At 31.5% G+C, this 15,962-nt stretch overlaps 1 protein-coding gene across 1 annotated transcript; it reads right to left on the minus strand.

Moving 5' to 3' along the window:
• Positions 1-303: 303 nt before the first annotated feature.
• On the minus strand, positions 304-15,151 carry LOC143061245 (oncoprotein-induced transcript 3 protein-like). Its single transcript, XM_076233701.1, has 5 exons — positions 14,968-15,151; positions 11,418-11,579; positions 9,609-9,674; positions 3,160-3,410; positions 304-414 (listed from the first exon to the last, which is right to left on the minus strand). Exons 1-5 carry the CDS (start codon positions 15,149-15,151, stop codon positions 304-306), a joined length of 774 nt encoding a protein of 257 aa, XP_076089816.1.
• Positions 15,152-15,962: the final 811 nt, after the last annotated feature.

A 15,962-nucleotide genomic window follows, 5' to 3' on the forward strand; every position in this document is an offset into this window, starting at 1 on the left:
CATTCCCAAGTTATGTCACTATGAGATGAAACACAGAGAGCATAACTGGGAACCAGTATGTAAACAAATATTAATTTTCTATGAAAATTCCAAATCTCCCTAAAAGAGGCGTGGTTTGAGAAACAGCTGTATTTACAAAGTGCAACCTATAAGCATGTCCATGACTGGTATTCTATGAACATTCTCTAAAAAAACTTTGTTTTTTTCAACATCAATTTTAAGATTCTAGAAAAGACTCATACATTTGCAGGAGGCATTTATGGTGAAATGAAGTATTACAGGTGTTTTAGCTTTAGAATATTATTAGAACTGATTAAGTTTACTTACAAAAAATCCGGCATCAAAAACACTGCTTGTCATAAAGGGCCCTGGTATTGAATTTCCTGCAAACCGTAGTTTTATGGAACATTTAACCTGTCAAATGGAAGAACCAAGTTCATCAAATTGATTATTTTTATAACATATATATATTATATTGCTTGTTCTTATGCTTATTTACATTTATATGTTTCCTTTTCAGAAATTTTGCTGTCAATTTTTTTAACGTCACCCAAACACTTGTGGTAAGCACGGAGTACCCACTTTTTAACATGTGTTGACAAAACATGAGTCTAAAATCCTTGATAAGCGTTTGACAAACGAAAGAGTATACGCTTTTACTAATTAAGTAATTAACATTAAGGCCATCCGCAATTTAGAATTATGAATGAAGCATATCGCATATCGCATTATATACATAACGTAACGGTACCAAAATTGCACCTTTGAAGCGAAAATAGCAGCGGAAATCTTACAAGATTTCCTAGAGACTAAACAATTTGTATTTTTATAATTTGATACTATGCACATCTTTCAACATAGGTAAAAATATTTAGATATGCACAAATTGTTCAAAGTATTTATCAACAGATGAAGTGTTTACTGAAAAAGCAAAATCTACTGAAACGTCACCATGCGACGTCATCAAAACGTCATCTTCTTTAAATGAGCAAATACAAAATGTTACAAGTATCTTTTTCTTAAAAAACGAAGAGTAAGCATGGACTTATATCCAATTGTTCAAAATATTTGAAAAAAATAAACAAAAGCTCTGTTATCATACTTTGGACGATGCAAATTTAAGCATGGATGCAATTTGGGTACTCCTCATTTCAGAATCATTGATGGTTTCGAGGTCAGTTTAGACCAATTTTTCTATGATTCCATATGGATTCAAAATTAAATTGGTGAAACCATATAATGAATAATGATACATCTACAAAATAAACATATAATGAAAACTTTTGTCTGAAGTATAAATAAACGTAGGTTAAAAAACTGTCAAAATAGGTGCAATTTGAGTACCCTGACGTTATATACATAATACCAAATTTCATGGATTCCATAAAAAGATTGAGATCAATAAGTTATATATGTAACAAGTATTTGTTTTCACGAAAGATTATTATTTAAGGGATTTGATAACGAGGAAAAACAATAGGCAGTGTGTTCTGTATTTAAGTTGGATTCATCAAAGGGTAGTTTGCAAACGATTCAAGTTACACACGTTATTTTCGCGACTCTCTAAATAAATGCATTTGTATTTCAAAGAAAAAACAGATCATCAATTCAGTTGAGCCAGTTTAAAAGTAGTCTCAGAGCAAAACAGCTATATAGAAACATATAATCTATCTATATTTAAACAAAAGTTCGAGTTGAAAGTTAGATCATACTCACAAGAACAAATCAATGCTAGATTTCACTACAATACTATCTTATTTTACATTCCACTTAGTAACAACCCCAAAAGCATATAAGCTTAAAGAGAAAACAAAAGATATCAAAGGGAAATTCAAATTCAAAGTCGAAAAATAAACCGACGAAACCACGAAAAGAAAATGAAAAAAGACAATAAGACAAACAAAAAGTACACAGAACAACATAGCAAACCAATAAAAAACTGAGTAAGATGAACCCAATAAAAACTGTTGGTGGTCATAGGTAATCTGGGAGTGTAAGCAGATTCTGCTGCACGTGTGGCACCCGTTGTGTTCATTTAAGTACAAATCCCGTTAAGCTAATATAACGAACGCTTGACAAAAACTGGTAATGGCATTTCTTTGTTTAAAAGTTTTGAAAATGAAAAAATATTGATTTAGCATAAAACAACAAGATGTCAAACCGACATATCTCGAAAAATAAATCACAAAGATATATTTTTATTTATATATTGCAAAGTGCATATAGCACAAGTGGCCTTTTTAATTTGATTTTGTGTAGAAAAGATCAGGAAACTCAACGTGGGATCTCGTTTGTATTATTGACCCTTAGTTGCATATTTATTAGAACAAGGAGATAGGGTACACGATTATTGTCGATTCAAAATCTATCTGTCAGTGTCCATAATAACGTGGATGTAGCAACTGTATGTTAACATGCAGCCTTCAAAAAAGAAGAATAAAGAATGTGTAAACTCCTAGCAATTAAAATAAATGATTGTTAGCTAGAGAGAAGTAGATATTTATAAATGTAGAGATATCATATCCTTGTCTTTCTGCAAAACAATGAGAACTGAAGTAGGGAATGTGTCAAAGAGACAAAAACCCGACTAAAGAGCAACAATATTCACAGGCCACCAGTGGGCCTTCAACACAGAGAAAAGTTCCGCACCAAGAGCCGGTCTTAAACTGGCTTCTAAACAATTATGTACACCACAGCAAAATCGAATTTCATATTATACACCGAAACATAAGCGATCTAAAAGTAAAACAAAAACAGCACATTACTAAAAAAAGGCCAGTGATTCAGGTAAAGCGCAAATGTTCGGCGTGGTTAAGCATGTTTTGTGAGACCTCAACCTTCCCCCGATACCTGTAGCCAATGTTGATGAAACAAACACATAGCATAAATCGGAGATAAAGAGGGGCAAAATATACCAGGGGAACAGTCAAAGAAAAGCTCAGTCTACAAGAAGTCCGAGTCCTATGTAAGAATATATTACAGAAGAAACTAGCATTGATTTACACAAATTAACAAAGGACTACTAACAGCTACCGAAATGCCAGATCTTGACCCCAATTTAAGTGATGAAGAGATTATATATTCATCAAATGAAAAATCATGAAAAATGAATAGTCCACTTTTTATACCAATAAAATTAATTGAATTGTATGTCGTTACCTTCATATTCATATTGTATTGATCTGCCCACTCACTGTCTAAAAGATCGGTAGTATCAATGCTGTGAAATGGAATATTGTGATGAACTGTTACGCTGTTATCGTTTATATACCAATAAACATCATACACATATTCTCCATTTGAAACATCTTCGAATTTACATTTAAATGTCGTTCTTAGACTATGAGACGTCATATTTTCCTTTAGGAACGATTGCACCTCTGGTATAACTGTTTCGTTTGGAAATGATGCTTAAAAAAAACCAACATGAAGTAGTATTTTGTTAATGCAATCGTTTAGTCAGTTTGTACAATAACTTATATTTTCTTTCTCTTTCATAAAGGCTTACTTCGATGTATAATAAGACTGTATAAATAATAAATCAGTTAGAACAGAAATTGACATAGTAAGTGTTTTTTACATGAATGACTTGATAAAAGATTAAAGGAACCATTGCAATTTTCATAATTTATGTCTTGTGCTATGCAACGCAATGTCTGTAACTAATAGTGCAGTTAATGATTAGAATAGTTGGTTCGTGCTAGGTCCGTGTAACACTTATCAATTCAAAATTTTCATCAGTTTTCAAATTTTAGATTTTTGGAATGTTGATCAAAATTTTAAAATATCAAAATTCCAAAGTTTTGAAAATTTTTGTAATTTTGAAATTTTCAACAAATAGTTAAAATTTCAAAATTCTAAATTACGTTTTTATATTTGATAGTATTAAACGTATTACAAATGACGTGCAGTTTTGATTTTTTCGCGTTTTGAAAGTTTGATTTTTATTAATGTTTTATTAAAATATCAAAAATACAAAAAGGGCGATTAGAGGGCCACCTGTAAACTACAAAACGGAATAAAAGCGAAACGAAACGAATACTTAAGAACTATTTGGTTATCCCATCATTTAGAAGTAACGGTGAATATATACTGATCAACTCGCAGTTAGCCAAATAGTATGAGAGGGTTGAGTATGTATATATTTCTACTGAACTTTAAGCAATAAATCAAATTTCATTTTTTGTTTGTTTAAACCTTTATTCAACTTTTTCAATCTTTGTAAACTGTTTGCCTTCTAATATTCAGCTATGAGCGTTCCTGAGAAAGGTAGATCCCAAAAGGACTGACTATCATATATTGCCTTTTATAATTGGTTTCAGTTTAAAGTATTGATACAGAAGGAATGCTGAATGTATAGTGTCGCAATGAACGTTGTGCTATCCACGAACGTGGGACGTTGTTGATTTGTATTTGACAATACTATCCGCTATACACGATGAAATTAAGGGTAAGATCAAATTATAATTAGCTTAAAGGTTAAATACATTCATACCATATACGAGTCAAACGTAAACCATAAAAATTAAGCTTGTATATTTATGTAATAGTTGCCGCTGTACATTAAGCGCTCATCTATTAATTTGTAGGTGTCGGCATTTTGAAATGTTAATTTGAAAAAAAGTTCAACGATAAACATAATTTTGATCAAGTTGAAGTGACCAATGGAGATGGTAATCTATTTTGGAATCGAAAATATAAATATTGTCACTAAGGAGACACTAAATTGGACTTGAATACCTCCACGAGGGGCTTAAATAGTGATACATTTTTCAGGTGCAGATCCATGAATTTGAAAATGTGACATGGACCTAGTAAGACAACGTTAGGACCGATGCTTGTAAAAAGAATATGCATTTAGGTGGCCCCCTAAAAACGCCTCTGTTTTCAAATAGCTACTAAAAGGCAACGGAATGTTTTTGCATCAAGGGATAGATCCGAATTTGTTATTTGCACTTTTAAAAGTTATTGTACGACAATCAACTTTGAGTCAGGTACAAGTACGTGAAGTCAAAATTGAGTGTGTAAAAAGAGTGCTACGATCTTTGTGCGATTGATTATGCCGTGTTGGTCATACACCAATGTTGCTCTCAAAATACCAGCACAGATAAACGCTGAATTTGAAGTTAAGCATTTACAAGCAGAACGCTGAAAACCGAATATTTGAAAGTTAAGTAAATATAAGAACCGAAACTATTGAAGAAGTTATTTGTCGTACGATTACTTAAAAACGCATTAAATGCGGAACTATCCATTCATACAAAAAAATCCCGTTTCCTTATTTGCTATTTGTAAACAATGGCAGATTTAGGTCCCCTAATTGAGTGTTAGGGAGCAACCAGTGGACATGAAAAAGGGGAACATGTTTTTGTTGTCGATGTGAAAGTTTTTTTTATCGCGCGAACATTTTTTTTAGTTTTTAGTCAAATTTAGTGTCACCTTATTGCCATATTTCTATTTCCGATTCTCAAATAGATTACTAATTATCGTTGATATAAACTTTAAAAAATTTCAAAATGCCGACACCTACAAATGAATAGATGGGGCTCAATGTACAGAGGCAACTATTACATAAATATGCAGGCTGAAAATAATGTTTATGGTATACGCTATATATGATATGAATGAATTAAGCTTTTACAAAACCAGAACGATGAGTTGGATGTTAACGTTTACTTTGTTTGGCGTTGTTAATCATGTATCACTTTATTTGGCCTTTATTATTTTATTTGATTCGAGCGTCACTGATGAGTCTTTTGTAGACCTGCGTCTTGCACAAATACAAAATTAACATCATGGTATATATGATGAGTTTATTTAGATACCTTATAAAAGTTGCTTGCTCCTAGCACCTTATATTTGATCTTCTTCTTAAACTCGTCGTGTATAGAGGTTAGCAGTATAAAAAAGATATTACCAGCCCCCCACAGTCGAGGCTAGCGCAACATTATTTGCGACATCACTTATTCAGTCTATATACCGTACCAATACTTTGAACTGAGGCCCTTTATAGCTTGCTGTTCGGTGTTAGCCAAGGCTTCGTGTTGAAGGCCGTATTTTGACCTATAATGGTTAACTTTAACCAATTACGACTTAGATGGAGAGTTGTCTCATTAGCACTCATATCAAATCTTCTTATATGTACAATATATGATCGTCATGCAATCGATATAAAATGAAAACAAAACGTTAAAAATTGCATGCATCCGAAGCGCTTTTCTAGACCTATCTTCATCAGTAACGCCCCATGGTGATTATATTAAAGGAGGCCATCAATTTATAAAGAAATACTTGATTACAGCTTAAAGATGATCGTACAAAATGTACATTTAATCATTTCATCTGAATAATATATAAAAAAACGTGTTACCATGATGTATGGTATATATAAGAACTTTACATCTTCCTTCTTTCAGTAAAATTCTTTTCGATTAAAATCATCATTTCAGTAAACATTCTCGCTTGTGGTTTCTGCAATATCCAATTATATCCAGCATGTCCTTTTCCTGGTGAGCAAAGTCCCTTCAAACTGGTTTTATCCGTTTGTTCTAATGCTGTTCTTGTGTTGTTCAATGACATGTATAATTGAGGTATAGAAATCGAAATCACGCTAAACTCATCCCGAGTAAAGAACCACAGGCACTTGTTTCTATCCATTGGAAGACCCACTATCAACGTACATTTACGAGAAGGTACCATACTACTTTTTCACCTCTCCGCTTAAAACCCTTATTTCTCTGTCAATTCAGTCTCAAATTTCTTGTCTCATACACCATTCGATTCATAAAAAGTTTTTCTTTCAGATGATATGCATTGTATTTATCCTTAGGTTACCCCTTTACCCCTAATACACAAGATTTGGCAATAAATGTTCATGTGATCGTTATTAGTCCTCTTACAAAATACAACAACTTCCGTTTTAAATAATTTGCATAAAACAGTGAAGGATAAGTCTAAAGAGTCACAAATGATTAAAGTAAAATCTAGAGAGTGAATGTCCTATGAACTATGAACCGACCAATAACAAGCGGTATTGAATTTTACTGCTTCGATCCGGTTGTTGTTGTATTTTGTAGGAGGACTAAAACGATAACATGAAAATTTATTGTCAAATCTTGTGTATTTGGGGTAAAGGGGTACTCTAAGGGTAAATACAATGCATATCATCTGAAAGAAAAACTTTTTATGAATGGAATGGTGTATGAGACAAGAAATTTGAGACTGAATTGACAGAGAAATAAGGGTTTTAAGCGGAGAGGTGAGAAAAGTAGTTGGGTACCTTCTCGTAAATGTACTTTGATAGTGGGTCTTCCAATGGATAGAAACAAGTGCCTGTGGTTCCTTACTCGGGATGAGTTTAGCGTGATTTCGATTTCTATACCTTAATTATACATGTCATTGAACAACACAAGAACAGCATTAGAACAAACGGATAAAACCAGTTTGAAGGGACTTGGCTCACCAGGAAAAGGACATGCTGGCTCTTTGTCTGCGCATACACATTGAGGTAATACGAATTATTGTGGGATAGGTATCTATTTATAGACATGTTAAGTTATCGGTATTTATATTGTTCAACGACCTAACAGCATTAACAAAGAGTTTTTAAAGAAAAATAAATGAACATTAACCATGTAATCAAGATGATAAACCACTTCAGTACCTAGAATCTAAACTTAAAGACCATCATGTTTGATTGTGAAGTTGATAATATTTATCAACAAGGTCTTAGTATCTTCTGATGAACAGTTTTGGAAGAGGAGACGAGACGTTCTTTGACGTAACCCTGGTTCATTAGCTTTCTGCTCAAACATTGGTGACATTTTACTAAGTTTTGATAGCAGCTGTAAGCTCTTGAATATCGAATAAGGTAGGAAATGTATATCCCATTTGCAGGTGAAGTTGTTATTTGTCTGATGGTTTTTCTCGAACTTCTAGCTCGGGAGGAGACAATGAAACCCAATCGGAAAAGTTTTTATTGGAAAAGAAATTTTAAAATAAAATAATTCTTGAAATCAATTTTTTTCTCAACATCATCAAGGAATATTTGCAATCAGTTAACTCGCAACTATCTATGTACCTGTCCAAAGTCATGAAACGAATTATCTTCTGTTATATATTATTTTCACTGACCCACTGACCAACTGACCCTCTGCTTTTTTCACAACATTGTATGACATCGAGCGATTTTAACCTTAAAGTTACTTTATTTAAAAAAATATGTTGTTGTATTTGACTTATCATCTATAGAATTTTTGAAATTTCGTTGACTGATCTTAATCTTCCGACTGTAAGATTTTAGTGGTTGCTGTCTCATAGACGAATACCTAGATGCGTTTTATGCATATTTTTTACTCGCAAAAACGTTGTTTCATTTCTGTCGGTGTGATTAAAATTATGATGTTTTCTCTATTTTATTAAGACAACAGTTATAAAAAGTTATTTCTTTGATGTTATATTTGTTATTCTCATCGGATTTTGTCAAATGTCTTAACGTTTGTATTTGTAAACCTTATTTTTTTCTGTTGTATTCGTGTGTTTTGGTAAAGATAATTATTCATCCAGTGCATTTATTAGATTTTAGATTGGATCAACGAAATTTATGCGATATATTTGGTTTACAGTTTGATTTAGAAGAAAAACTGACATAGCTAGATAATATAATTAATTATCTAATAACTACTACAATTTGATATTAATAAGTATTGTAATTTTCATATTTATCAAAAAATGTTTTATCAGTCTTACAAATCTAATATTGAATTATATCTTAATTCTTTCGTTTTTTTGGGAAATCTTTATAGAAATTCAAATGTGACGTCACCAAGTGCGTTGATGACTTTGGCTAACTCGGCTGATGTGCTGGTTTATGTTACTTTATGTTATGTATCCGTTTTTATTCCGTAGTAAGTCACCACTTCGACTTTAGCATGTATATCTATTATATAATCATTTTATAAAATTTACTTTTTGAAAATATATGAACTATTCTAAATAATAAGGATGTTCTTATCCCAGGCAGAAAACCTTAGCCTTATTGGTCACAACTTTTTGGAACTTTTGGTCTTCAGTGCTCTTCACCTTTTTACTTATTTTGGATTTCAAACTTTTTTTATCTGAGCGTCATTGCTAAGTCTGGTGTGGACGAAACGCACGTCTGGCGTATTAAATTTTAAACCTGATACCTTTTGTTAGCTATATTTTGTGTGTTTCTCTGTCCTATATTTTCTATCATTTATTTGTCTTGTTGTCCTGTCATGTAATGCTGTCATTTTAATGTTAAATTTACCATTGCCATTAAAGCGGGAGGTTTGGCATGCCACACAACCAGGTTCAACCCACCATTTCTTCTTAAAATGTCCTGTACCATGTCAGACAAATGGCCATTGTTATATTATAGTTCGTTTCTGTGTGTTAGTGTTTCTGTGGTGTCGTAGTTCTCCTCTTATATTTGATGCGTATCCCTCAGTTTTAGTTTGTAACCCGGATTTTTTTTCTCAATCGATTTATGAATTGCGAAAAGCGGTATACTACTGTTGCCTTTATTTAAATTCAACAAAAAGAGAAAACAGGTAGAAAATTACACGGATTACAAAATTAGAACTTACTTGCACAACCGGGATAATACCCCGATTCCGATTGTAAACCGTCATAACATAATACCGGCCCTTCACCTGAAAAAAGAAATTTTGTTGTACATATTTCATTAATAGCTATAATAAAAAGTATCAGATAACTGAACTGTATTTCGTTCGTTGTTTTAGAAGAAAAACGTCTGTTTGTTTATCTCTTAAATTCTTTCTCATTTATTATCCTCGGGTCTTTAAAACCTTACCTTACAGTATGCATTTTGCTTATTTTTGACAGCTGCACGGTGATCAGTTTGTTTTCACATCTTTGTTCTGCAGTCCTTACTTTGGTGTTGTCTCATTGACAATCGTACATGTACCACATTATACTTTTTATATAAAAAGGTTATAGTTAACGTTCCCTGCATGCATTATATTTATTCGTTTATATTTTATATTATATTTAAACATACATCATCCATTTACGAGGTAAACCTACACCCTATAGTAAACTTCGAAATGTAAAAAAATTAATAAATTTAAAAAAAGAAAAAAACAGTCCAATTTTTGGTAGATAATATACATTTTAATATTTTTTTTACTGTAAACGAACAATTGTTTTATTGATTACTTTAGGAAGACAACTACTTCCATGTTAATCATATTGAATACAACTAAAATATAGAGCACTGATGATTTGATCTTGATTTTTTAAAGCAACATGCAAGAAAACGAGTATATCTTTTAAAAATCTAAATATAAAAAAATAAACTAAACGTTTAGGTAATAAAAAAATGTTGTGAAGTGAGTTTTGATATAACTTGATATGTTACATTTTAAAACGACGATTGTTAAGATGGGTCGGACAAGTTCCAATTATTAAATTCTTATCAGGATGAGATTTTTTTTTATACGACATGAACTAACACTGTTTCGTACAAGACCGACACGCACAGTCGGTTTTGTAACGTGTTCATTTACAAGAAAGACATGTGACCAAAATCTTTCACTCGAAGTTGACCAGTCTTTGGTCTTTCTAAAAGTCGCATGCTCTATATGGAGGACACAGCAAAAACAAAAACAATCACAGACATATCTTTAATTCTTAGATAACGAGGTCCAATTTGTTATGCGGCATAACATAGAAACGACGAATCAAATATTTACTCTTTATATATTAATACTATTTGACATTCCAGACCATCCTGATTTATCGGTAATTAATATTACCAAAAATTTACAAGTTCCGGGTCGAATCCGATACCAATAGTATATGTCACATGGTTTCCGGTCGTATGTTTGTATGTACGTTCTGTTTTCCTCCTCAAATATGAGCACTAACATAGGCCATGGTGTAGGGAAAGAGGTGTAACACAATGTAGCAGAACAGATTTGATTTGATCATTTGCCTTCCCAGTTTCCAAGCCTGGAAGTGACGGCTCGCGGTTTTACTATCAAAAATTTAAATCAACATTCACCAACAGTTTATTACGTTGTAGGAAAACCAGCACGGGTTCAAAGTTGTTCTCTCTTTTAAAAACCAAAACAATTAACAAATATAATTGCAGGATAAAGACAATAACATCTCGGCTGAAAACATGAATAATAGCTTGCTGAAGCTCTAATTTCACCTGTTTCTTTACCTTCGTACAAAGACTAATATTTAAACACACTTAACAATTATTGTATATGTTTATGACATTGATCTAGCAGCATATACACGACAAAATGAGGAGGTCATATCTATGAACTCTCTATTGTTTAATAAGTTTTAAAATACTGTTGTGATTGTAGAGACACATATTTTGGCTGATGTGATGTGTATAAACTGATTTACATTACATTTACCAAAGCAGTAAGACGAGTTTTTTGTGGAGTTTCTTAGGTAATATATAAAATATCCTTGACATAATTTGATATACACGAGAAAGGAGTCTTCACAATCATCATTCATTGATTGCACACATGTATTTCTAGTCACAACATCGTCGGTTCCAGTTGGTAAAGATCCTGAAACACATAGCATTCTTCTTATAATGTGAAAAAACAACTAGTAATAACAAAATTCTAAAAGTACGCTGTACATACATAATCAACCAAAACAAACCAATTTGGAGCTATTATTGTCTCTATTTGATATCCATTTTTACATTTTGTATGGCGCAAATACAGTTTGTTTTTAAATAAAAAAAAAAATCCGAAAGCAACACTGTGTAAATTTGGTTCTTTCAAAGCGTTTTCCTGGATTTACTTTGTTCAGGGACGCTCATAGTTGAAAATATAAAATCCAAGGATATATAAGAACAGAAACAGTTGAAAATATTTACGACCAAAACCAGGTATGGGGCGAATAACATTGCAATATAATGCATTATATTACAATTAATTTGACAAAACCATGCATTATAGTACAATTACAGTTACATTCAATTATCAAATTGATGCATTAAATTACAATTACTTTTGCAAAGTAATGCATTGAATTACACATTACATTTGTAATTTTATTATTAAGGGAATAGAAAAATCAAACATTTTGAAAAACAACATGAATTCACAAAAGATTCTAGCATATACAGTTACTGTTCCTTGTATTGAATTTAAGTATTCATATAAAAAGTGTATCTATTACGGCTATTACATTTTAAATTATTTTGACTTGTTAACTTTACTTTTCTAAAATACTTTTTATTAAATTCAAATCTAAATATTTACTGAGAATGTCTTTCCTAATTATATAATAAACATAGAGGCTCAGCTTAATCAATTACCAATTGTCAAAATAGTTAAACTATTAAGTGTAAAACAAACTAACTATTGTTTTATAACTATATCTTTTATTTAGTAATGGCTTTAGCTTTTCAAATATCAATCTTTTTAGGCAGGAAACGTATGAAAATGTATGAAAATGTATCAATTAAAAAAATAAGAAAAAAAAAACCTCAATCTGATGTACAGTGTTGTATTATTCATTTTTAGAGTTGTAATTGAGTCATTTCAATTGTGATTTATAAAAAGGATGAAAAATTGATTGAAAATAGAAAATCAATATGCAAATTATTATGTTCTTTAGTCAAGAAATCTTAAATTCTGCTTGAGGTATTTCTCCAACAATATGTGAAAAAAGTAATGCCATGTACTGCAATGTAATGCATGAAATTACACAACTTTTTGCTCTAAAGTTATGCATTATATTTCAATACCATGTAATGCAAAAATTACCATGCAATTACAAATTTGCATTGCCCCATGCCTGAACATATACATCCCTTAAAAATAAAATTCATCTCCATCATAGGCAAAGTTTCTTTGTGGAGTCAAATCCTTAGTTTCTATAGTTGTTTTGATCTACAAACGAATAATTTTAAGAGAGTTTGTTATAAACCATGTCGGTACTTAAGCAGTGACTTCTTAGCTGATGATAACCTAGGGGACGGATAGTTCACGAACAAGGGTATCGAATCAGTAGTGTAACAAATGAATACCAGACTTTATAAATGTCATGCGCGCGAAGCTTTAAATTTAACAAGAACTTTCGTAGCCAATTACTTGAAATTCTATGATGCATAACAATCGAAACAATTGATGAGTTATATGACAACAAAGGAGCTAAAAAAGGTAAATCCCTTTTTATGTTACCTTTTTCTGAGGTAGAAGAAACCTTAGTTTCTTCATAATTTTTTTCATTTATCAACGGAGAAATTTAGGATTGTACATTAACACATGTAGTTTTATCCTATTTGACATTGATAAGCACTTGGGACAAAATAAACAATTTGTAATACATTGATTTTTGGCATTACCATTTAGCCTCAAAAGTAAAATCACAAAAATACTAAACTAAGAAGAAAATTTAAAAACGGAAAGTTCCTAATCATGTGGCAAAGTCAATAGCTAAAACACATCAAACGAATGGACAACTGTTGTATTTCTTGGTACAGACATTTTCTTATGTAGAAAATGGTTAATAAAACCTGGTTTTAAAGCTAGCTAAACCTCTCATTTGTATGACAGTCGCATAAAAATCATTATATATTGACAACGATGTGTGAACAAAACAAACCGACATAATAGGTAAAAATGTCAAAAATAGGACCACAGTAGTCAACACTGTGTTATCATCTTCATCCCTACAAAACAAACAAATATATTAACAAACATTTACCATTGCACAGTAATACAATGACGGGATGTATAAGTACAGAGTCACGTCATATGTTAGAAATAATCACAAAAAGGTATATACCCAAAGCCTATTAGCAAAAATGAAAGACAAGCAGAAATTGTCATAGAACAAAGTTACCGGTCAAATATCTAGGTGATGCACAAACATAACAACATATGTTCATTAGTTACTTAGACAATTCGAAAAGATAGTTTGCTTAAGCCTCCTTCCTTTGCTGTTCTGTCAACCTCTTACAGGTACAGTTGATAACTTCTACGTCATTCTGTCTCTTGTGGAAAGTTGCCTTATTAGCAATCATACCACATCTTCCTATTTATAGACATGAAGTGCATAAAAAAGTGAACTTTGACATTTGAATAAAAAATCAGAAAAATCCCAACACATATTTGTTCAAATGAAATCCTTGTTCATATGCGTTTAAATAAAGATCGTTTGATGCATCAGTGTTTATGTACAGACAATTTGTTGAATTGCCCTATTAAAGTTGGCGTTCGTTGCATTTGAATCAATTGTGAATGTTTTGTTTTTATGTTTTTGTAATAGAAACTTTCCCGACGTCGATTTCAGTTGTTCTTCCTCATAAGGCTGAATACAGATATGTCAAGGATTTTGTTTCAAAAAAATAACTTACAAATTCTTTTGTATATTTTTAAAACGATCTGATTTGGATGTTCAATTGTGCCTGTCTCAAACGTATTACAAACGGAAAATCACATTCTTACTTACTCTGATTGGTAAACTGTAATCTTTGTTTTATCGGCAAAAAATGATTCAGTTAACAATAGATTTAAACATAACTTATTGTGCTGCTATTCAGCTATAAACATCCACGTTCATACATTCTGTAGAAGCTTACATTTTGGTAATGCAAAATAGAAAAATACTGTTATCCCACTTTTTTGTGTTTTGTTTCACCTTGTATGTACTAATTGGTATTTTTGTACTCGGATACATGATATGGATACTATTAGCTTTGATGAAGGCTCCAGTAATAAACAATACATACTAAGAACATGAGTTGCAATCAACATAAATTTAACAAAAACAAACAATTTAGATGCATAATATAAGAATTGATACGCAAAGTTTGATTAAGATTTTTCGATATTAACGTGACAGAAATTATATAAAATTTGTTATATTATATTATTCCAAAACTTATAAACCTAAAAACTTGAATAATTAAAGATAGAAAGTTTAATGAAATCCTACCATTCAACCATATTGGATTTTTAGTTCCACATTTTTCAACCCCCGGGGTAGATATTGGCATGTGATCTCCATTTTTACTTATGATTCTATACCATCCTGGCTCTAGATCTGCGTCGCTGAAATATTCCTCTTTCGATGAGCTCAGATATCCGGTCGATCTTTTTTCTTCATTCTCTATAGTCATATAATTATAACAGTTTCCTGTAAAGTAGAAAATAGCTACGTAATATGTTTTCCTAAAATTTAATCTCATCTCAGAATACCAACTCAAGTTTTAATCAAGGAAAAGTAGGATTTAGACGTCATTATATATTTATACGACTTTTCCCCAAGCAGGGCTCTAGAAACAGAATATTAACATGTTTTACTCGGACATTTGTTTGATAATACATGGACACTTCTTAGTTGTTACATAATTACGTTTTATGAATATAACAGCTCGTGCATGATCAGTGAGTTCTGAGCACTTTAGAACTTCAATTAGATTCGAACTTGTTGTTACATCGACATATTTCCTGTGGTTTTTTTTTAAAATAAAATATTAACATTGGCATCAACGACAATATATTTTCAAATAATTCCCGTATATTACTATTCATATCAGTACACTAAGGGACTAGCTATTTGTTAACGTCAAAAAAGGGATTATTTAAAAAAAGATAATAAATAGTTTTCTAGACAATGCTAAAAGTGAAGAAATGATGGTACCGATATTTATATTTCAATAAAAAAGACAGCAAATATTAAAAAAAAAAAAAATCTAATCAAAGGATAAAATTCATAACAACTCGCTATTGCACGATTGAGCCAATTACGTGCGATATTGTTTTTATTTTTTAAGAGGGGGACGAGGCGATGGAATGGCACACCCTGCTTTTTTCAACAACAAAAAAGACCAGGCCTGAATTTATTTAACCCCTTTCCGTGTTCCCTAGATTAAAATCAAATGCTAGTTTGTCTCCTCCTTTAATACAACATGTACTACATCTGTTTTG

The sequence above is a fragment of the Mytilus galloprovincialis genome, chromosome 1, assembly GCF_965363235.1.
Source record: "Mytilus galloprovincialis chromosome 1, xbMytGall1.hap1.1, whole genome shotgun sequence".
Classification (NCBI taxonomy): domain Eukaryota; kingdom Metazoa; phylum Mollusca; class Bivalvia; order Mytilida; family Mytilidae; genus Mytilus; species Mytilus galloprovincialis.

What these genes read in the sequence shown, in the direction of transcription:
- LOC143061245 (XM_076233701.1), bottom strand. Translation starts at nt 15,151, where the DNA reads ATGACTATAGAGAATGAAGAAAAAAGATCGACCGGATATCTGAGCTCA. An exon ending in AAATCCAATATGGTTGAATG is followed by an intron (nt 11,580 to 14,967) that starts GTAGGATTTCAT and finishes TATGTGTTTCAG; the next exon opens with GATCTTTACCAACTGGAACC. An exon ending in GTATTATCCCGGTTGTGCAA is followed by an intron (nt 3,411 to 9,608) that starts GTAAGTTCTAAT and finishes GTTTTTTTTAAG; the next exon opens with CATCATTTCCAAACGAAACA.